Below are 23248 nucleotides of genomic sequence, written 5' to 3' on the forward strand. Positions count from 1 at the left end.
ATTATGTTGGCAGAAGTGAGACTTGTCGGCATTGATATAAAATCCCAGCTCTTGCAGGAGGTTGCAGGTCACCCCAATCGACCGAAGGAGTTGAGTCCTTGTTGCCTGTTGCACAGGTAGACTTCGACGCCTTGCCGTCGCAAATGGGAACACACCACAGCGCTGCACTTGGAGCATGCCTTTGGGGCGGTGGTGAGACTGAAGGGCAGCGCCTGGAACTGGAAGACATCAGTATCATGGCAAAGCACAGATAGTGTTGACGGGACTCTTCTATGGTGAAATGAACTGGATCAGTTATCGAATGTCCATGAATGGCAGAAGCTCTCCGTCCTTTTTGGTACCGTGAAAAATCTCGAGTAAAAACCGTCCTGAAGATGGGTGTGTGGAACATGTCAGATTGCTCCTTTCTCGAGGAGTTTCTGAACCTCGGAATGGAGGACTGTGGATGGAGCAGTCACCCACACAGTACTGAGAGGAGGGAGGGTATCGAACTCAATCTGGTAACCCCTCTGGACTATGGCAAGGACCAAAAGTCTTATCTGACGTTGTGCCAACCAGATGTTATGTGGAGAGATGCATCCCAAAAAGGGGCATTTGAGTCAATAAATGAGGATGGATGACAGGAGGTGACTCAAAGGCTCTGCTTGCTCATATTGTCTGGTTTCCTGCGGTAATCATGGAATTTCAATGATGGGAAAGACTTTCCAGACCTACCCGCTTAAGACCATTGCTGCTGGTATTGTTGAGTTGGCGCTGGCTGGTAAGGCTGGTATTGAGCAGTAGAAGGTTGGAACCAATGGCGTTGCTTGGGCGGCTGCTGCAGCAAGAAGCCCATGCAACATGTGGTGGTATGGGCCTTCTATGCCAAGTCCAAGGCATTGTTGCTCTTAGCATTACACAGACCTTACCTGTTGAACAGCAGGTACTTGATACAGGCTCTAGTTTCCTGAGAAAGCCCAGCCGACCTCAACCAGGCGTGGCGACACAGGGTGACTGAACTCACTAAAACCTTCGAATTACAATCTACTTGATGACGCAATATATTCATCGGCTACCTGGACAGCTTGAGAGCCTCAGATTGAAAAAGGCGGCCACGCAGTGAGCATTCCAAAAGGGCCCAGCTTTTGGGTTAAAAAGCAAGCTTCTAGCCCTCACAGTTGTGGACAAAAGCTCAAAAAGGGGAATGCAGAAAGAAAGGAGGTTGGCCACTGTGCTGGCCAAGGGGCTGAGGTCAGGGTTTTGCTGCTTTGGAGAACTTGTGCCAAGAGACAGGAAAAAAGGCAATCTGAATGCGACCTGAGGAAAAGGAAGAGAGCCCGGGTTGGCACGAAAGAGACTTTGCAAGCTGCAAGGGTGCAATGTTGCTTTTGGGGGACTGAGGCTGCATTAAGGCTGGCAGTGCCTGTCCGAAAGGCTGCCTGCCTCCCCACCCCACAGCAATAATTGTGTACTTGTAAGGAAAGGGTGGCGTGTCTCCAGTGTTCACCCCACCATCCTCACAATATGACACCTGCAAAAGGCTGCCCTGGAGCCCAAAGCAACACCATTCATTTGGCTGCAGTGCTGAACAATGGAGTGTGAAGGCTGGGATGGGCCTCCAAGGGTTGATTCACATGACTAAAGAGTTTCCCTGCCATTCAGACAAGATTGCGGGGGGGGGGGGGGGATAGCTGCTTTGTCACATGGCCAGATCTATTTTCACCCTACTGTGAGGTCTGTGGAAAACTAACCTCGTCATAAGTTAGAAACAAAATAGCCAAGAAACAAGGATGGACTAAACATTAGGTGGCCCTTCCACTCTATGCTCCCCAAAGCAGAAATGCCTCTGCCTCTCATTTGCTTTGATTGTGCACAAGAGACCTCCTGCCACGTGCCATGGGAATGCCTAGCCCTTCCCATCTCTCCCGGTCACTGATGCCCAGACAGAGCAACTCTGCAACCACTCTGAAAGGAACCCGCTGCAAAACAAACAGAGGAACAACGCATGCCTTCCTCCGGGCGTCTCCAGCATGCGGGTGAGTGCAAAGCCACGGCCTGGGCCCTCGCACCCTCTGCAGCCAAACCTGAAGGCAAAGGGAGCCCGCTGGGACCCCAGCCAGAAGCCTGCTATTCGCAAGCAAACGCTGCCGCTGAAATGCCAGATGGACGGTCCCTGGTTGCGAGGGGGGAGGGCTGTTGCTGCTGGCACCGTGACTGGAGAGGAAGGGCGGGGAGCAGAGGGCCCAGCCTGCAAGGGGCAGCACCCTGTCCTCGGACATTCCGCCACAGAGAAGCAAAAGAGCACAGCCACTGCCCTCACAAAGAGAGACACACCGACACTCCTCTCAGGGATACGCCATGCTCTTTCCTCACATGCAGGAGCCGCACCAGAGGATCTTTGTGCATGTCTCAGAATCAAGACTAGCCCAGTTAGTCTCCACAAGTTCACAGCTCTGCATGATCTCCTTCAGCATTTCTGAGTGTGAGCCAGAACAACTCCGGCCTTTTCCAGAGTCAAACACAAACCAATGGACAGACAAAGCTCCCAACCCCAAAGCCTCTCACCCTGCCCTGCCCTACTCTGAGGAAAGCCCATTCCGTGGGATCTCCCACCTCACAATCTCCCACTATTGTTAACGCCCTGGTCCCCACCCCTCTTTCAACACACTCTCTGGGCAGGCATCGTCAGCCATTCTCCAAGTAGGATCGTATCCCTAAATAAGCAATAAAATATATAACTAAATCCCAGCAGACAGGAAACCACTGTGTGCGCTGCTCACTTGTCCTGTCCTGCTGGGTGGTGCCAAGAACCGCATTGCTTCCCAGTTGCTTCCAGTTTCTGGACAGTTCAGAAGCGAGGAGAGGAACTGGCTACCACATGGCTACCTGCCTCCGTGAGTGTATGTAACACAGTGTGGTCCTGAGGACGTCTTCTGAAAGAGAGTTCTTTATGCCCTGAGCAAAGAAGTACTTCTGTTTGTCTTTTCTTTGCTGCCCCTTCATTTCCTGAGGTGGTTCTGAGGTCTTGCACTGAGAGAGAGCCGAGATTCCTTTCCCCTTATTCACCCCCAGAGTATTAGACACCCTGTTCCCCGATTATTTGTTTCGGTTGTGCTCTTGTATCTCCTCCTCCTCCTCTCTTCCTCCTGCTTCAAGAATTCTAACTCTGGGTCCCCACGGCCATGTGGCACGGCACAGGACAGGCTACTATATGGCCGGCGTCACAGGTTGGGGGGGCATGCGCAGTGCGCACCCTTGAGGAAAGCACAGGGCACTTCTGACAAGGGAGAAAGCTTCCCGCACACAGGGGCCTCGTTGCCCTTCTTCAGCCAAGGGCCGAGTGCCATGGCCTGCCGCTGAGAGAAAGGCAGTCCAGCCACGGGCCACTCCAGCCCCTTCGGTGCCCCACCCACACCCTACGCCAGGTTCGCTATGTGACAGCCGAGGGCAGGCTGCGGCTTTGCCCTTGGCCGGAACACGTGAGGTCCACCCACCAAAAGCCAGGGCAAAAACAGGCTCAAGGTGCGTGTGCAGGAGGCACCGCCACTTGTATGCAGCACTCAACGCTCCTCACTGGGATGACCTGCACACAAGGACACATTTATGGGCTCCTTCCCATGGAGCTTTTATCCTGCGATTGCTCCTTCACTGACGGAGTTTGCGGGCTCTTTACATGACCCTGCCGTGACCCTGCAGGGCGTCTCCTGCTCTAAATGTCCTTTGCTCCATTTCTAAATAGATCGCAGATAATGAGCTATCAAATTACCCCTTTGTGTTCCACTTCAGTTCCCTCCATGAAAAGAGTTAAAGCTGCAAGTGGAGAAGCAAGATCAATTAAAGACAATGGAAGGCTCAGATATGGGGGGGAGGAGGGGGAAGGGGGGGGTAAAGGAAGCATGTGAAAAGGGGAGAGTCATTGTGATCCTGCATTTAAAACGGAAGCAGAAAGCCTCGCTTTAAATGCAGGATTTGAGGCTGATGTAGAGATGCCCCGTATCTTTCTACAGATCAGGGACTTGAACAGCCTCATTTTGGGTGGTGGCAAAGTATTTTGTTGCTGTTGTTAAATGGTGTGCGTGTGTGTCATATATATATATAGTCCTGCCAATCTGCTGCAAATCATAGGATCGTAGAACAGTAGGGCTGGAAGGGGCCTGCAAGGCCATCGAGTCCAACCCCTGCTCAGTGCAGGAATCCAGGTCAGAGCAGCCCCGACAGGAGGCTGTCATCCAGCTCTCGCCCAGTAGGCCCCGACTTGCCTTTTGACCGCCCCTCACAGCGCTTCCTCACACAGAGAGAATCATCGGCAGCCAGGAGGGGCACCTTGGAGGGCGCTGCCTGCGGAGGAGCTGGCCCGCTGGCCCTGCCCGTGGAGAGGGCAGCCATCGCCGAGCCGCGGTGCTTGGGTCACGCCGCAGAGCGGGCGCCAGGCACTGGGGACAACAGCAGCAGCAGCTGGAGGGCCTCTGCGTTCAGGATGTGACGGCGGCCATCGCGCAAGCCACAGGACGGGGCCCGCGAGCTGCTTCCAGGACGCCCACCAGATCTCGAGCACCCCGGCTTCTGGCTTACACATGCCTGGAGGGGCTGCGCCCCGCCAAGCCAGATTCACGTGCAGCCGCCAGGAGCCCGTCAGAGCTCAGGTTCACCTGCTTTGGATTTAGCGCCACCAGTTCTGCTAACGAGTATCAAAGTTGTCAAATCAAAATGGACGGATATATGTGGACACTTAGTATTTGTGTAATGTGTGCAGCCTGCATTCTTCATGCTTCATGGTGGGAGCTTGGAAAGTTCTAGGATGAAGAATTTCTCTCTTTGCAAGCCGGGGCGGCTCCACAGACAGCACGAAGACCAGCTTTATGCAGGGGCGGCTGGGGCTGGTGGGGATGCGCATTGCCACGTGTGCAGATCTCATGTGTGTCTCCCTTGTCACCAGGACGCCTGCCTGGAAGCCACAGTGAGGCCAGCAGAATCTCTGGGCTGCTCCTGGCCTTTCAGCCACATCTCCCCAGTCTCCAGAGCCTCCCAGCTTCCCATTCTCCCAGTTCTTATTACTACCCCAATAGGGATGGCGCAGAATTCCGCTGTGGACCCAAATGAGGCAGGATTCTTGGGAATCCGGCCTCTGGAATCCGCAGCAGAATGGCTCACTTACCTCTGCTTCCCGAGGATTTCCGGCAGAATGGCACGCTGGCTCCATATCGCTGGCGATGCAGTAATGACGGCTGCCATTACCATATCGCTGGAATACAGCCGCAAATGGCGTAGTGGACGCCACTTGCGTCCGTAAAGCGCTGTTTTTACCTAAATGGAGCCGTAAACAGCTGCAATTAGGTTAAACAGGGCTTTATGGCCACAAGTGGCATCCAATATGCCATTTGCATCTGTGTTTTTTCCCGTGATATGGTAATGGTGGCTACCATTACCGTATCGCCAGCGATACGGAGCCAGTGTGCGGCTCTGCAGAATCCTCCTGATGTGGAGCCGCACTGGAGGATTCCAGGGGGGAGGAACAGATTGCCTCCCCCCTGGGGCAGATTCTCCCATGGACCGGAAGGTAGGGAATCCACCCACCCCTATACCCCAACCAAGGAGTCTGTTTCCCCCTTGCTGACAGCAGCGCCAAGTGATGGTTTGTATGGGTGAAGGAGCCATTGGAGATCAAACATCAAGGAAAGCACTCAGAGGCCTTTTTCACATTTCAGCCAAGAGAAATCAAGTCCCTGTCAGTGACATGGGTGCTTCTGGGAACCAGCCCTCAAAATCAGAATAAATGGCTGAGAAAGAGTCAAATAGGACCTGCTTAACTGAATGGGAGCCTCTTTGGCAAAGGGCTCTTTGGTGCCCAAAGCCTCCTCCACCCAGCCGCTGCTGTGACATCCAGGCCAAGAGCCAGGGGGCTCTCTTTGGCCAGGGAAGGGTGGCAGCCTCTGACGGCTGCTTGTTCACAGCCAGGCACGCCTGGGGATCTGAGCAGAAGACATGCGAGGGGCACATTCTGTCCTGGGAGGAAAGATGCTGCTTCCTCCTCCCTTGGCAGGGCTCACCTGGTCCAAGAATTCAAAGAGCTTGATGGCCTGGTCTATTCGGCTCCTGCTGGCTTCCACTTGGTTGCAGAACTCCTGCAGCTGGCTCCTGCACATCTGCAGCTTGACCCCACAGCCTGCATGCCGCTCAGTAGAGGGGAAGTCCTTCCACTGACTTTCCATCTTCCTCAGAGCTCCCCAGCCCTTCTGGCAATATTCCTGAAAGCAAAGCCAGACTGGCAATCATGGCATTGTGTGGGAACACCGCTGAGACAGGCATGCAAATTCTTCTAGCATTTCTAGACACTGGCGATTCCAACATGGCCCTGGAGCCTTCATGGGCGTGAGGACCAGCCTGGTGAATGCACCTGCATGCCAGGACTGGGGCTCACCAGCTTCCAGAAAACTGGGGGAATGTGGGCTGAATCCAGAGGGGTGAGCTGAGGCATTCTCAACACCTGACGACGTATTAGAGCAGGGATGTCAAAATCCCTTCAGCCCAAGGGCCAAATTCAAGCCCTCAAAACCGGTGGACGTCTCCAGGGGTGCATTTCAGTGGTTGCTGGGGCAAAAGGCCACAAACAGCAGTGCACTGGAGCTGAAAGCTCTTACTGCCCAGTAACTCGGCCTTAGGAGAGGCACTTCGACCTTTAGAGCGCGGGAGGGGGGCGGTGTGAAAGCCAGGAACCACCAAATGACCGGTGGCCGTGGAAAAGGTGGTGGATAGGGGCAAGGGCAGGGGTCTGTGACTATGTGGGGAGCCCCAGGGGCCGGACTTGACTCATGGGCCTGAGGTTCAACACTCCTATATCAGAGCATATACAGTCAGGGCCAGAAATATCGGAACAAGGATAACTGTTTTGGCAGTTGGCCTCTGTACACCACCACACTGAAGTTGAAAGGAAACACACCCAGATGGGAGCCAAGTCAGGACTTTCAGCTGTAATTCAAGGGGTGTGACAAAAGTGGGGCACTAACCATTCAGGAAGGACAGCCAGTGGCATACACACACCCCCATCGTTGGTGGCTCAGAAGTAATGGAACAAATGGCTGACAAGCAGCTGCATGGCCAGGTGTGGCCTGTTTCCTGGGTACCCCATGACCAATCGAGCAGATAAAAGGCCTGGAGGTGGTTCTGAGAGTTACATTTGCATTTGGTAGCTGTTCACTGGAACTCCCAACATGAGGTCCAAAGAGGTATCCATGTGACTGAAGGAGGCCATCATTAGGCTGAGGAAACAAAATAAACCCATCAGAGAGATTGCAAAAACAGTGGGAGTGGCCAACACAACAGTCTGGAACATCCTGAAACAGAAGGACTCAACTGGCAAGCTCAGCAACAGCAAAAGGCCTGGAAGACCATGGAAGACAAGTGGATGACCGCAGAATTCTGCTCATGGTGAAGAGGAACCCTTTCACAACACCTAGCCAGGTCGTCCTTGCGGAGATAGGCATGTCATTGTCAACATCTGCAGTCAAGAGACGGCTTTATGAATGTAAATACAGAGGCCTCACAACACTGGTAACGCTCAAGAACAGACAGGCCAGATTAGCCTTTGCCAGCAAACACCTAAAAAAGCCTGCCCAGTTCTGGAATAAGATTCTTTGGACTGATGAAACCAAGATTAACTTGTCCCAGAATGATGGGAAGAGAAAAGTATGGAGAAGGAAAGGAACAGCTCATGATCCAAAGCATACCACATCATTTGTCAAACATGGTGGAGGCAGTGTTATGGCATGGGCATGCATGGCTGCCAATGAAACCGGGTCACTGGTGTTTATTGATGACCTGACTGCTGATAAAAGCAGCAAGATGAATTCTGACATGTATAGGGCTATGCTTTGTGCTCAGATTCAGCCGAACGCTGCCAAACTGATAGGACGCCGCTTCGTATTGGAGATGGATAATGACCCAAAACATACAGCAAAAACTACCCCAGAGTTTCTCAAGGCAAAGAAGTGGGATGTTCTTCAATGGCCAAGTCAGTCACCTGATCGCAACCCAACAGAGCACGCTTTTCACTTACTGAAGACAAGACTGAAGGCAGAAAGACCCACAAACAAGCAGCAGCTGAAGGCAGCTGCAGTGAAGGCCTGGCAAAGCATCTCGAGGGAGGAAACTCAGCATTTGGTCATGTCCATGGTTTCCAGACTTCAGGCAGTCATTGACTGCAAAGGATTTTCATCCAGGTATTAAAGGCGATCCTTAAGTTTGAAATGATGTTGGTTTGCTCCATTACTTATGAGCCACCAACGATGGGTGTATGTGTATGCTACTGGCTGTCCTTACTGAATGATTAGTGCCCCACTTTTGTCGAACCCCTTGAATTACAGCTGAAAGTCCTGACTTCTCCCATCTGGGTGTGTTTCCTTTCAACTTCAATGTGGTGGTGTACAGAGGCCAACTGCCCAAACAGTTATCCTTGCTCCAATATTTCTGGCCCTGACTGTACAACTAAATCCATGTAGAAAATGATTTTTACGCAATGAAAGGAATGTAAATATTGAATAAAACCCTCCCAGGACTAGCTTCCGTTCCTTGCCAGGTGAGGGTGGTCCTTCTCAGGAGGGGGTCATGGTGATTAGCCCTGTGGGCCTTCTGCATGTCGGGGTGTGGGTAAGTCAGGGGCCCCCAGATGCCGGTTTATGAGGTGAGAAATGGCACAATGGCAGAGGAAGAAGAGGCCATGCATCTGCCACATGCTCTCCACAGTACGACAGACAAGGAAGCTTCCTTGACTAAAATCTGTCAGCAGAGGCTGAGCCAGAGCGGCAAAAAGCTGGGCTTTGCCAGTGCAAGGAAGACTTGCTGCCCTGGCTGGAAAAGGGGTTTCTTCAGTACCTATTCCATTTCTCTAGGTATCGTGTGCCCACCTACTGGACGCTTTAATCCCTCCCAAACTAGCCTCTCACTTCTGTTACAGAAGACTATTTGCAAATGTTCTGTTGTTGACTGGCTCCTTCTCTCTGGTAAAAATGTCATGATATTGGAGCAGATCTTACAGTTGCTGCAGATGCTACATTGCCACCACAAACGAAGTGTTGTACTACATTACAATGCAGACCAGGGGTGAGGGGGGAGGGATCGTGTCCTCCCAGTTAGATTGCACCTGCACCATCCACGGCTACACCGTGGCTGAAAGCAAAAAGAAGAGTTCTGTGGTTCACTTAATATCAGAACAATCAGGACAATTCAACTCCAGCTGGGAATCCAACCCCAACTGGGGCTCTTTTAGATACAGCACAATTATTGTTCCCTCAGACCGCCAGGTCTGCGGTGCAGATCCCACAGCTCACTTATGTACTGGGGCACAACCAGGGCTTGCTTTGAGCCAAAGGTCACGAAGGCTTTTCATCGCTAGTGCTCAGCCCTGGAACAAAGGATGTATGGGAGCGAAGGCGTGCAGCCATCTGTGGATTTGCATGGAGAGTGACAGATGCAGTGGCAGAGACGCAGGTGGGGACAGGACTTACGCTTGCAACAAGCTCAAAGTCCTGGAACTGCTGCTGGGCTTGAAGCAGGGCCTCCAAGGCACCGTCCACCTCGCTCAGCTCCACGAGGCGTGTTTGGCCAACATCCTCTATCCAGCTGCTGACCTGTGTGAAAAGGAGGCCAAGCAGTTGCCAGTTAGGGATGAATCAAGGCCATGCTGGCCTCTAGCCAGCGCGGCCCGTCAATGCCATGACTGGGAAGAAGGTGCACCAGCTACCCAGCAGGGGAATTGCTTCCCCTCTTTATCTGCTTCGGCTTCTAACTTGCTTTTATCTCTGCCATATACTTGTGTGCTACTTTTATGGTTGATCTGTTTTAGTGTATGTATTTTTAATCTCTTTCATTGTGGTTGGAAGCGGCCCTGAGAATTTTGGTGCAGGCAACATCTAAATCAGGGATGCACAACACGTTTGGCCCCTGAAGAGCCTGCAGGTGCTGTCGTGGGTCAGGACTGCTTGAATTCCTGATGCTGCCAGCGACACCTGTTTCAAAGCTGATGGCACCCACCCACCTCCTCCTTCTCCAAATGCCTTTCCACCCCACAGAGTCTTGGATTCCTCCAGGGGGCAGTGCTTGGCCATGGGATCGGGCTTTAAATAAGCTCAAGTGCTAGCAAAACATCAGCCACAAACCTCCTGAAAGCATCTCTCAAAGGCCTCAAAGGCCATCACCAGCTCCAGGCCCCGGATGCGCTTGTTGGAAGCCAGGACCAGCCGGTGGAGGCCCTCGTCCACTTGGTTGTAGAGGGCACTGGCTGCCTCCAGGGCATCTCTGAAAGGGAAAGCAGAGCCAGTCAGCAGCTGCCACTCCAGTTTCTTACACCCACCTCCAGTGTCTCTCAGTCCCCTTGGTGAGGATCTCCATGTCTCATCATGACACTAAAAATAAAGGCTGGAGATGAGGGGAGACCGGGGTGGGGGAGGCCAAGAGAAAATGGATGACGGGGCTATAAAGGAGGGGGCCAGGGTGAGAGGAGGAGCACGCGGGCTTGTTCCCACTTTGACCAGCAACTGCGGGAGCGCTCTCCTCTGGGCACAGCAGCCCGTGAGGGGGAGAGGAGCTCTTCCCTAGCCAGTGCCTCCTTGAAGCTCATTTAGCATGCGGCTGGCCTGTGGCAGCTGCACTGAGAATATGCGACTACCACTGCTACATTCCCAGTCTTCCTGATGAAGAGTTCTGTGTGGCAGGAAAGCTTACACAGAGACCTTTACTGGTCCAATAAAAGGATTCACCTTCACCAGGGCCAACGCTGCCTTGGCTGCCTGTGCTGTGCCGAGAAGAGGCAGAAGCAACAGTCAGTTGAGCAACGGTCAGCCTTCTGTAGGGCATGCTGGCTCAATGTCTCGGAAGGGGCCTGGCAAAGCAGCGGGAAATGCCTTGGATGCTGGAGCACTGGCGCGTTCTGCTGCCCCCTGCACGCTTTCTCGATCATGTCACTCCCATTAATTGTGCTGTTGTGCAGATCCAGCCAGGCTGCCAACAAAAAGGGGACGGCTGGCATGGGCTCAGCATTCCCTGTGGGTCATCATCACTTTGCGGAGCAGGGGGGAAGCTTCCGTCGGCAAGAGCCGGACTTCTTGTACAATTCCAGGATAATTTTGGACTCATGTGTCTAGAATTTGTTTCTGGCAGGACTTCTTTCTGCAGATTCCCTTTCAGAGCCGATGGCTCTTTCCCCTGTTAAAGTGGGTGGGGGAGGGCTTTAGTTGTGCGTGGGATTGAAATAGGGTGTGTGTGTGGATCTCCCTGCATTTCAGAGAGGAATGAGGCATTCCCAGTGGAGTGAGAAACAACTCCTAAGCCAGAGTCTCAGATATGGGCAGGGACGGGGCAGCCCTTGGAATGGTCACTCCTCATGGCAGGCAGTGCCCCGACCCTGGCCTGGCTGCCTCTGCACAGCTTCTGAGACCAAGAATCCCAGCAAAAGTGCAGCTGTGGTACAGCTACAAGCCGAGACTCGGTCTAGAAGGAGACGCGCCCTCTGAAGCCAGGCCAAACCCAGTGGCTGGCAGGTGGGGGCTGGGCTGGGCTGGGCAGGGCAGGGCAGGGCAGGGCAGGGCAGGGCTGGCACAACCATCAGGGTGAGCCGAGAGCCACTCCAGTGCCCCCTGTCCAGCCCAGGCTGAGCCCAGGCAGGCAGGCAGGCAGGCCGGGCATGGTCTGAACCTCCCTCGAGGACCAGAATCTCCACGACATCATCTGGCCTCCCAGAGGTGTACCTCCTGTCACCTTGACCAAGAGAGAGGGGCCTTTGTGGACCAATGAAATGCCTCCACGAGAAAGCCCCAGCCCTCCAGCGAGGGTGGGAGCCCTGCTCACCCGGCTGGGTGCCAGGGAAGAGATGGCTGTTCCCGTACTTGTATTAGCAGTGCAGGGGCAGTGATCTTCAGTGGGATGGCCAGGGGGTGGGGTGACCTTCCCCCTCAGCAAGCTCACTGCAGCCGTGATCGTCTAAGGAGCCGCTTCCTCCAGACTATGCACCATTTTATACATTTCTATCATGTCCTCCCTCACTTGCCTTTTTCATAGGCTAAAGAGTCCCAAGTGTTGTAACATTTCCTCATAGGGGAATTTGTTTTGGTTGCCCTTTTCTGAGAGGTCAGGCTGTGCCTGCACTTCACACTGCAGATGGGAACTTGCCTGATGGAATGCTCCCCCACAGAAAAGGTTCCCTGCACACAGAATGCTAGCTTGTCAGTGAGAAGGGTGGGCTAGAACTAGGAATGGGCAGTCACCCTGCCATTCTCCCCAAAAGGGGCTCATCTTTTCATGTGTTCCAGCTGAACTCACAAAAAGCACCCAGCACACGTCCCAGAATCCCTGGCAGGAAGCTGAGGCTCCGCTGGGGACTGGGGCACCTGCTGTCCCCTGCCTCCCCAAGGTATGCTTGGGGCACATGGGGGCTGGGCACGTGGGGCTCTGCTCACCGGCATTCAGGGAGGGGTCCTCGCCTAAGCGATTTCTGCTTAGATTTTCGCCATTCCAGCTGGGCCCATTCTTCCTGACATGGGCTGGTCTACGGTCCTGCTTCAGGGACTGTCTGTAGGGAGGAGCATCCGGATGGCCACTGGAGCCCAAGGGCACAGCACGAACACTGGCCAGTTGCCTTGGATCCTCACAGGCACTTCAAGCAGAAGCTTCTACCAGGCTTGGGCACACTTAGGTAAAGTCCTAAACCCAATGTTGCCAATGCCAACATTGTCATCTTTCTGGTGCCAGGTTAAGACTGTCCTCCACTCCCGGGCATTTGAGAGCATATGATAAGGTTCAATAGGTCCTAGGATTTTTATGGTGGATTGTTTAAAATGTTTTTATAAGTTTGTATGTTAATGGTTTTATATTACATTTTTTCATGCTATATTTTAGGGTTTTGATCTTTGTAAACCGCCCAGGGAGCTTTGGCTATTGGGTGGCACAGAAATGAAATGTGCGCGCGCCTGAAGGCCCAACGTCCAGCTCTGAAAGCTCCATTTGCGAGTTTTCTCTGCACCCAGGTTGGTGCTCAATCAACTGCCCCAGTGCTGCTTGGAGGCCTTCTCCTGAGGCGCAGGCTACTTTGAAGCAGGCACAGCAGAAAGCATTTGACCTGGGCAGATGTAGGCACAGAGGAGAACCCCTCAGCGCTGCTCGCCAAACACTGACCAAACGCTCTCCAGATTGCTTGGGGGCAGTGGTGCATCTTGAGACGGGCTGGGGACCTCCCCACCCCGTCCCCCCTCACCATGGTCGGTGTGTTTTGCAAGGACAAGAGTTCTCTACTGTAAGTAGATACCCCCAACTTCCAGGCTTGGGCAGTCTTAACTGTAAAATAGATGCCTTTTCTTCATAACATCTTTTCTTTTTTAAATGTTGTCTCATACTTCCTTCATTATTCTTTAAAAGGTAGGCATATTGAGGATTTTGTAACATGGAAACTTATATTAATGTCTTTAACAAATTCGACGCCAGAAATCAAACAACTAAAACACGTTAAAGTGATATTTTGCATGCAAGCACACACGCGTTTCCCCACCGCACATGCCGGAACTCAGCAGGAGGGCTCCGGGGAGGGCTTCCATGCGCAACACATCAACATCCTGCTAGCCTTGCCCCCTTCCTTCTAGGGTGTGCAAGACACGTTGCAGGCGACAGTGGCCTCTTCAGGAGACTCCTGGCAAAGCAGCACATGGGTCTCCTCCCGTCGCACTGGCCTGCAGCAATTTAAACTCGGATTGTCTGCCTCAAATATAAACATGCAGGCTGGCTGGCCAGTTGGAGAAAATTCCCTCTTACTGCAGTCAAGCATATGAGAATCTCCCTTCTGGATCTCATAGAATCATAGAAGAGTAGGGTTGGAAAGGGCCTGTAAGACCCTCGAGTCCAACCCCCTGCTCAATGCAGGAATCCAAGTCGTATTGCTCTAACAGTCAGGAGGTTTTTCCTGATGTTCAGACGGAATCTGGCTTCCTGGAACTTGAATAATGAGCCCATTTTTCCGTGTCCTGCACTCTGGGATGATCGAGAAGAGATGCTGGCCTTCCTCTCTGGGACAACCTTTCAAGTCCTTGAAAAGCGCTATCTTGTCTCCCCTCAGTCTTCTCTTCTCAAGGCTAAACAGGCCCAGTTCTTTCAGTCTCTCTTCATAGGGCTTTGTTTCCAGTCCCCTGATCATCACCTTTGCTGCCCTCCTCTGAACCCTCTCCAGTTCGTCTGCATCCTTCTTAAAGTGTGGTGCCCAGAACTGGACACAGTACTCCAGGTGAGGCCTAAGCAGTGCTGAGTAGAGGGGAACTAGGACGTCCCAGGATTTGGAAGCTATGCTTCTGTTAACACAGCACAAAGTACATACAAAAAAATCCAGATCCAAGGAGCTCAGTGTAGCTGTTTTGTAAAACTCAGCTTTGCATGAGGCAGAAAGACAAGGTAAACACACCAAACCGGTTCAACAGCAGGGCAACAGGAGCCAGGAGCCAAGACCTTTGAAATATACCTGAGTAAATAAATGGCATGACGCCCAAAGTGCTGCACACCAACCCCTGTATACATGCTCCTCCAACAGGAGACAGTCTGGTGGGTAAGACATCTGTGTAGCTATTCTGCATTACCCACCTAGGGACACGAAACAGAACAACAGTCCCTTTAGTCCAGGACCTGCCAAAGCCGTCCGTAAAAAAATAGACACACAGACAATATTGGAGTCTGCATGTGTTTCAGGCCCATGTAGGAATACATTTAACCTGGGTAGACATGCCCATTTTGGTGACCATGTGTGGGTGCAAAACATGCCACACAAGAATGTGCAAATGCAAGAGGTTCTCACTGATTTGCTGTACTGTATGCAAGTGTGAAAAGCTGTGTCACAATGCATTTAAATAGCAAGCCCAAGTTCAAAAATGTACTTGCATTTATCGTCAGAAATGTCTCTGCTTCAATGTAATTAAACAAATGTTTTACTTCATTTTCATTCCACCCTTCCTCCAAGGAACTCCAAGAGTGGTATACACATTCCCCCTCCTCTTATCCTCACAACTATTCTGCTGGGGTAGGTTAGTCTAAGAGATGGTGACTGGCTGAAATGCATTCAGCCAGCTTCAAAGCAGAGCAGGGATTTGAACCCGTGCCCTCCTGCTCCTAGTCTGGCATTCTATCTACCAGACCATACAGGTGGTAATGGTGACCAGTTCTTCTACCCATCTTGACTATAACGTCCTACAATTTGCCACCAAAATGAGCTTTCTCCATGCATTCGTTCATGAGCACAGCCTCATTCGCAAGTCAGCCATCTTGGAAAATGGCAGCCACAGAATTCGTGCACCAAAATGGGCATGTCTACCCAGGTTAAATGTGTTTCTACGTGGGCCTGAAACACACGCAGACTAATATGTTCTCTGCGCATCTAGTTTTTTATGGAGGGCTTTGGCAGGTCCTGGACTACTGTGTTGTTTGCTAGTCCTGGGTGCGGCAGAAAATAAATACAGGTTCTGTCCCTCTGAATGACCAACATTTCATCCAGGCCAGTGTTCAGCCTGGAACAGTTGCTAGCCCTGGACACTGTGAGGCAATCAGACAAACCCACTGGGAATTTCTCTGGTACCTCCCATTGAAAGGAGTGCAGACATGCATTCCAAAGGGGCTTGCAGAAGAGAGGTTTTTGCCTATCGTGGAAGGGAGAACTCCGGAATGTACTCAGTCTTCTGTCAGAAGGAGGTTCAGGTAAGAATCCACTTGAAACTACCCCAGCCTCCATACACGCGCACCCACACATGAAGGAAGGGCTTGGGAACCAGCAGAAGCAAGAGTGGCCTCAGACTTGAATGGGGTCGTGTCAGCATGCCAGATGTAGAGTTTCCACAGAGGAGCCAATTGTGGCTTTCCAAAACTGGGATTAAAGAACATTTTGCAAAGGCAGATCATGCAGTATGAGTTGTGTATAAGCTGGAGGGGAGCCAAAGAAGGTCATCTTGTTCAGCTTACAAAGGAAGCTTCCGATTCTGTAGGAGGGCAGCTTGTCTTGCATTCCCTTCGTGCCCCATCTGGCTGGAATCCACCCAAGGTCTTCTTGCTTCTCATCCACCCTGCTAAGCTTTACTTGGGTGCTGCACAAGCCCAAGGGCGTTATCCCTAAAGGATCTCCAAGAAACAGCCATTCAAGCCAGGATTCCTCCCCCAAGGAAGAGAGCAGAAAGCAACATCCACATGGCCTTTTCCTGGCCACCCACTCCGTTCCCTTATGACCCTCCTCTGGCCTGGACAGTCTGCTCTGTAAGACCATGCTATTGACTTCAGCCATGCTTGATCCGTCAGGATGTTTAATATCTCAGTGCTGGCACCCTGCTCTGGCATATTAAGCTGAAAGGAGGAATCAGACAGAATCATGGACTGCGCTCAAATTCTAGATGTGCATGTGAAGCAGTGCCTGGCAGCACAATGGGCATGACCCTGCCTTGCCAGAGATGAGGGGGAGGTGCAAAGGCCCTTTCCCCATCCCTCCAGCCAAACTCCAGAGTCCAAGAGGCAGAGCAACTGGAGAGGGTTCAGAGCAGGGCAACAAAGATGATCAGGGGTCTGGAAACAAAGCTTGTTTCAGTCTGAGGAGAGACTGAAAGAACTGGGCATGTTTAGTCTTGAGAAGAGAAGACTGAGGGGAGATAGGATAGTGCTCTCAAAGTACTTGAAAGGTTGTCACAGAGAGGAAGGCCAGGATCTCTTCTCAATCATCCCAGAGTGCAGGACACGGAATAATGGGCTCAAGTTACAGGAAGCCAGATTCCGGCTGAACATCAGGAAAAACATCCTGACTGTTAGAGCAAGACGACAATGGAACCAATGAGCCAGGGAGGTGCTGGGCTCTCCCACACTGGAGGCATTCAAGACGAGGCCGGACAGTCACCTGTCAGGGATGCTCTGACTTGGATTCCTGCATTGAGCAGAGGGTTGGACTCGACAGTCTTGTAGGCCCGTTCCAACCCTACTATTCTATGATTCTATGATTCAACTGCTGTGCTGCAGGCGGGTGGCTGCTGCTGCTGCCCTTTCCAATGACTCTTAGGGCCGGGCGTTTCCCAGTTCGGGGAGGCATGAAGCTCCAGGGTGGGACCAGATCATACAGCAGGCAGAGCCAGAGGCACTTTGTGCGCGTGCGCGCTTCTGTGCGCAGCAGCGCCTCCCTTTCCCTCCCGCTCCCTTTCTTGGGTGGCTAGTTTTAAGTTTTAACAACGGACTGGTTTAAGATTGGGAAAGGAGTGCGGCAGGCCTGTATACGATCACCCTACCTATTCAACCTGTACGCAGAACACATCATGCGACGTGCTGGGCTTGATGAAGCCAAGGCTGGAGTTAAAATCGCTGCAAGAAACTAACACCGTCAGATATGCAGATGATACCACTTTGATGGCTGAAAGCGAGGAGGAGCTGAGGAACCTCATGACGAAGGTGAAAGGAGAAAGTGCGAAAGCTGGGTTGCAGTTAAACCTCAAAAAAACCAAGATTATGGCAACCAGCTTGATTGATAAGTGGCAAATAGAGGGAGAAAACGTGGAGGCAGTGACAGACTTTGTCTTTCTAGGCGTAAAGATTACTGCAGACGCTGACTGCAGCCAGGAAATCAGAAGACGTTTACTTCTTGGGAGGAGAGCAATGACAAATCTTGATGAAATAGTGAAGAGCAGAGACATCACACTGACAACAAAGGTCCACATAGTGAAAGCAATGGTATTCCCCGTAGTAACCTATGGCTGCAAGAGCTGGACCATAAGGAAGGCTGAGTGAAGGAAGATCGATGCTTTTGAACTGTGGTGCTGGAGGAAAATCCTGAGAGTGCCTTGGACTGCAAGAAGATCAAACCAGTCCATACTCCAGGAAATAAAGCCAGACTGCTCACTTGAGGGAAGGATATTAAAGGCAAAACTGAAGTACTTTGGCCACATCATGAGAAGACAGGATACCCTGGAGAAGATGCTGATGCTAGGGAAAGTGGGAGGCAAAAGGAAGAGGGGCCGACCAAGGGCAAGATGGATGGATGACATTTGGAGGTGACGGACTCAACCTTGGGGGAGCTGGGGGTGGCGATGGCTGACAGGAAGCTCTGGCGTGGGCTGGTCCATGAAGTCACGAAGAGTCGGAAGCGACTGACCGAATGAACAACAACAAGTTTTAAGATGCTGAATATATACTGGGCAAACGGAGCCCTTTTAAGCAAATAAGCCAATCCTTTTTCTTTTAATAATTAAAATATGTTACTCATGAGCCAGTATCTTGTCGTGCAGCAGCTGGGGAGACCAACTGCCCTGGAAGCTCTCTGGATGACTTTGTGCAAGTCATTCTCTCTCAGCCTCAGCTACATCACAGGATTGTTAGTAGGAATGGGGACACCACGCATAACATGCTGATCTCCTCAGAGGAAAGGTGGAATAGACATGGGACAATCAGAATAAACTAATCAGAGTCAATATTACTCATGGGCATAATTTGGTTCAATTTGGGTCAGAGTGTGACCTCCCTTAGGGGTGATATTGCCAGAAGCTCCTTGGAAGGCTCAGGTCAGGGAGCCGGGGTTCTGCTTCGCAGCAGCCCTTGTGTATCGGAGCCACCCAACGTGCAATGGCGCTTTCCGCCTCCTTCGCCTGGGCCTCCCCCTCCCTCTGCTTCCCACCAGCAGCAGGCTCACCTGTAGTCCTCTGCCAGAGTCACACAGGACTCTTCCTTCCTCAGGCGGGCCAGGAGCGCCCCACCCTCCAGCTGCAGCCTGACCAGCCGTGCATCATCAAGAACTGTCTTCATTAATTGCCTGTCGCTCTTTAGCAAAGTGTCAGCCTCCTGGGAAGCCAAGGAAACCACATGGTCTCAGCTCGGGGCATTCACAGTTTGACATTTCCCGCTTCATTTGCTTTCCCGTTGTGAAAAGTCTGAGAAAGAGCCTCTGCTCTGCTCTGCCCAAGCCCCTGACATCAACCTGGCTGCTCCAGCACTGCTGGCCTCCTCTCTTTGGCTGGGACGAATTACAAACCTGCTAGCCGGGCACAGACACTTTCTCTGGGGATGGCCAGTGGAGAGCAACTGGTCACTCTGCTGCGCAGTCACCAGCCAGCCAGGAGTGAGGCCAGCGGGCTGCTTTCAAGGAGCATCCCCATTCCTGCACAGCCATCAGAATGAAGATGAGGAAGCATGGCAAAGCCAGGGGCCTTTTCTCCTGCACCCCACTGCAAAGGCAGCTGGGCCTAGTCCTGGGCAAGTTCTGCCTCTGCCTCTCTGCTGCAGATTAGAGACTTCTGCCAAGGACTACCGGGCCCATCTTCCCCAGACACTGGGCAACTGTCCTTTACAACCTTGACTGCCCATTGTTTCTTGCCATGCTGACAATAATCATGATAGGGTTGGGAGTGGTTTTAGAGGGCAACGGTTGTTTCTATTTACCCAGGTGGCATCACCTTTGCTAACAGTTTATTCTGATCACTAGCAAACTGGCAGTGTAAAGTGAGGCTTGGCTCCCCACAGAAACAAAGAGCAAACCCCGATGCTGCACTCAGGCAGAAGTAGTGGGATGCAGGTGATTGTAGGCTGGTGCCCCATCGAGCAGGAAAGAGCTGGATGACTGTGCTCAAGTCTGGTGTTCCTGGCCAAACCATCATTTATTACCTTTTATTCTGCTCTTCATCTGGGAAGCTCATGGTGGCCCCCCTGCCCCACTCCCATTTGTCTTCACAACGACCCTGGGAGGAAGGTTAGGCTGAGAGATGGTTGGACTGGCCCAAGGACACACTTAGTGAGCTTCCTGGCTAAGCAGAGACTTGAACACAAACCTCCCCATTCTCAGTCCAACTTCCTACCCATGGGGTCTGCTACCTCTGCTTTCCAAGGAGTGAAGGACAATCCCTGGGACCCATTTCCAGTTCCGTTCTTGTCTCCTTAACACCCGAACAAGCCTCGCGTGAGACACGCCTGCCTTCTCATCTGACTGTGGTCCTCACAAGGCACCCCAATCCTTCTTGAAACAGGAGACACTTTGCCGCATGTCACGGGTGCCTTCAGAGGTGGGGAGGGGCAGACTCACCTCAGCCTTATTTGGCCATCCGCTGGACTCCACCGCTTGTATGGCCCCCTCGAGGAACACGCGGGCACCTTGGCATCCGTGCAGCAAGTGCTCCAGACGCTGCAAGGACGGCACGACGGCACAATGTTGGCTAGCAACCCCACCGCATAGGGACCAAGGAAGCGGCCATAGACCAAGTCAGAATCCACCCTGCCCAGTCTTATTGGCACTGCCCAGCGGCCATGGCTCTTTCCCCAGGGTTTCCTGCAGGATTCTTTTCCCAGCCCTTCCAGGAGAAGCTGGGGGCTGAACCTGGCGCCTTGTGCATGCAAAGCAGGGGCTCTGTCACGGAGCTCCAGCCACCTCCCTTGGGACTCCCAAGCCAAACAGCTCTTGCCTGGGCTCAGAGGGCAGCTCCTGGCAGGTCCCCGGGGCTCTCTGGGGTGAGTGCAATGTTACGAAGTACCCCCAAATTCTGCTGATCTGGGACAATGTGGCCTGTATCTGGATGGGGACTAGGGTTTTTTGGTCTTGGAGAAGGGCAGAAAAATAGGTCCCGTAGACGTTAAGGCCTTGCACAACCCAAGAGGAGAGGCAGACGTCTTGCATGAACTTTCTAGCCAGCCGCTGTGCTCTGATTGCCTTAATTCTTCAGTTTACACTTGCAAATTTCAGATCATGCCTCAGGACAACTACAGAAGTTCCCATCATGAAAATATTTTATGCTAATTTATAACTTTCCTGTTTAAAAATAAAGAATTCAATGTTTTTTAAGACCCTGAAAACCCAATATTGTGTAAGCAAGCATGCCTTCATGACTCTTTTGTCACCTCTGCTTAAGACCATCACCAAAAAAACCCTGGCTATCTTGCTCACCTGGACCTGTGAAAGCCAGAGATACCCCATCAACTCCCATCCTTTCCTCACATCAGGAAAGAAAGAGAAATCCCACTGTCTTCTTGTCATCCCTTGGTGTATGACACCTAAAAATCCATTTTCCAACATCCTTGAGTAATCTTGGAAAAAAGACTTGTTTTGTTTTATTCTGATTACTACATCCTGAGAGAAAAAGGATAAAAACAGCAACCCAAATTCACAGAACAGGCAGTGAGGGGGAGAAGGAAAGAGGATTCCATCAATCCTTTCTGCTCAGAAGAGCAACCCCCCCTTTCCTCCCTTCTTTCTCGCCTTCTTTCCCAGAGAAGGAAATCAACAGAACTTCCCAGCACTTCACAAGTCAGCAATTAAGGAGAGGTAAATCTTTGCATCATCTTTTATTCTCCTTCTCTCTTTTCCTCCCTTTTCCTAATATTCTACCCAATATCATACTCCAAAACTCCTAGGCTTTAGCTCTTTCTCCAACCACTTTCTTCCCCAAACCCTGCATTTGCTCTAAAACTCTCTTAATCCCCCCAAACAGTCTGTTACTCCCCCATTCAAAAATACCAAGTTGAAAGTTCCTTCTCCCCCCACCTACTTTCTCTCTCTTCCTATAGAAACACACACACACACACACACACAGATTTCCTATGCATCCCAGTTCACTATTGACTTTAAATGCTTGTCTTTAACCTTCTGAGTGTTAATATATGATTCTAATTCCCCAAATGCATGTAAAGTTCTAATTTCCCTGAAGTGTGATTTTAATTCATTTTAAATTCTTCTTTAATAAAACAAAGAATTGCTTTCAAAGACCTTGTTGTGGTCTCTGAGTCTCTCAACTTTGGGGGATATCAGGTTTTCCTAAGCGCCCGGAGTTCAACGCCAAAAGATCCCTCAGGTATGTGTTCGGTTTACATGTTTGTGATATGCATGTCCATGTAAATTAAAGCATACTTCGTAACAGCAAAGTTGCTTAGAGCACCAGGTACAGATTTCATTTTCTAAAACAGCTCAATTCGCTACCCTCATAGTTGTGCATAAGCACATGGAAATATGTGTGCCAAGTGGAACTGCCAAGGGCTGGGAGCTGCTTCCACCACAGGCTCCAAACCATCCCTGTTCTCTCTCTCTCTCTCTCTCTCACACACACACACGCACGCACACACGCCTCTGTACTTCCACACACTGTGCCCCTCCAATACTCCTCCCTTAGTCAATGGCCCAAAATTAGAAAGAAAAAAAAAACACATTTCTGCTCCCAGACTCTTAGTTTCCAAACCAGATGGAGCATGACATTTTAAAAACCTATATACGTTTCCCTGGCTGTTGCCATAATCCCAATCACACAATCTGGGCTTCTTGGACTCAGCACCTGGCGTTTTTAATTGTGGGATTCTGGACCCCTCCAAGGCCGTCCGTCAGACACAAATCTCACTCACCATCCGAAAGCACAGCCAGTCCTGATGGCAATAGGGAACAGCCCCCTCCAGTTCCAGGGGCAGCTGCGTACTCTCGATGTGCTTGTGGAGGGACTTCATGGAGGTCAGAACTTCACACTGAGGAAGAGGAGGAGAAGGGAACGTTTGTGTCAGGGGAGAGGAGAAGGCCTGCAATGTCCATTCACCCTGCTTGCTCACTTTACCCCAGCCACATTTTTCACATGATAGATGACTGCAGCTCTCACACAACAGACTAGTTGTCTGAACTGCCGATTATGTGTACTCTCTTCTGGACAGCATCTTCTGCAACATACAAACTGGAGATGTGACAAGGAACACTGAGCTGGACTGATGGCACAGCGATGCCAAGACTGCCACAACACTTCTGCTTTGTTTCATGAAGAGATGTTTGCAGCTCTGCTTTCTGGAACCCAAGAAATTTACTGAAACAAAAGAGGCAGGTCCTTGTCCTAAGGAGCTTGCCATCTAAATGCCAACAGTTGAGGAGACAACCCGGGGTGGGGAGGTGGGGGAGAAGAGAAAGAGACCAGGATAACAAGAGAAAAAGTGAACAAGTGCAGTTCCATCTCAGCTCTGTTTCTGTTGGGGATACAAAGTTAAAGGAACATGCACATAATTAGTATTTATTGCTTCTCCTTCCACTCCCAGGGTTTGAGCCAAGCCCAAGTGCTAAGCTCCACGTTCTGAGAGAAGCAGTCATGTGACCTTGGCCACATGTGGCAGCCCTTCCTTGGCTTCCACCAGGCAAGGCCCAGTACTGACCCATCACAGGAAGCTCAGGGGGCAATGAGAAATTTGCTCACTCCAGATTTGGCTCTGAGGAGCAAAGTGGAAAAGACCAGGTCACCTGTTAAAGTGCCTCAATGCAACCAGGAGAGCTGGGGGGGAAAGACAGGGTGCC

General features: G+C 51.5%; 1 protein-coding gene across 1 annotated transcript in view; it reads right to left on the reverse strand.

Moving 5' to 3' along the window:
• The window catches only part of PLEKHG4 (pleckstrin homology and RhoGEF domain containing G4), a 135014-nt gene that overhangs the window by 17544 nt on the left and 94222 nt on the right, over nucleotides 1–23248 (reverse strand). The window contains exons 8-13 of the mRNA XM_084812901.1: nucleotides 22327–22443; nucleotides 20027–20125; nucleotides 18644–18792; nucleotides 10131–10269; nucleotides 9480–9602; nucleotides 6027–6224 (exon numbers count right to left, since the gene is read on the reverse strand). Coding sequence (XP_084669027.1) covers nucleotides 6027–6224; nucleotides 9480–9602; nucleotides 10131–10269; nucleotides 18644–18792; nucleotides 20027–20125; nucleotides 22327–22443 — 825 coding nt within the window. The remainder of the gene's footprint in view (nucleotides 1–6026; nucleotides 6225–9479; nucleotides 9603–10130; nucleotides 10270–18643; nucleotides 18793–20026; nucleotides 20126–22326; nucleotides 22444–23248) is intronic.

The sequence above is a fragment of the Heloderma suspectum genome, chromosome 8, assembly GCF_057233095.1.
Source record: "Heloderma suspectum isolate Gila_16-S chromosome 8, 16-S_ref, whole genome shotgun sequence".
Classification (NCBI taxonomy): Eukaryota; Metazoa; Chordata; class Lepidosauria; order Squamata; family Helodermatidae; genus Heloderma; species Heloderma suspectum.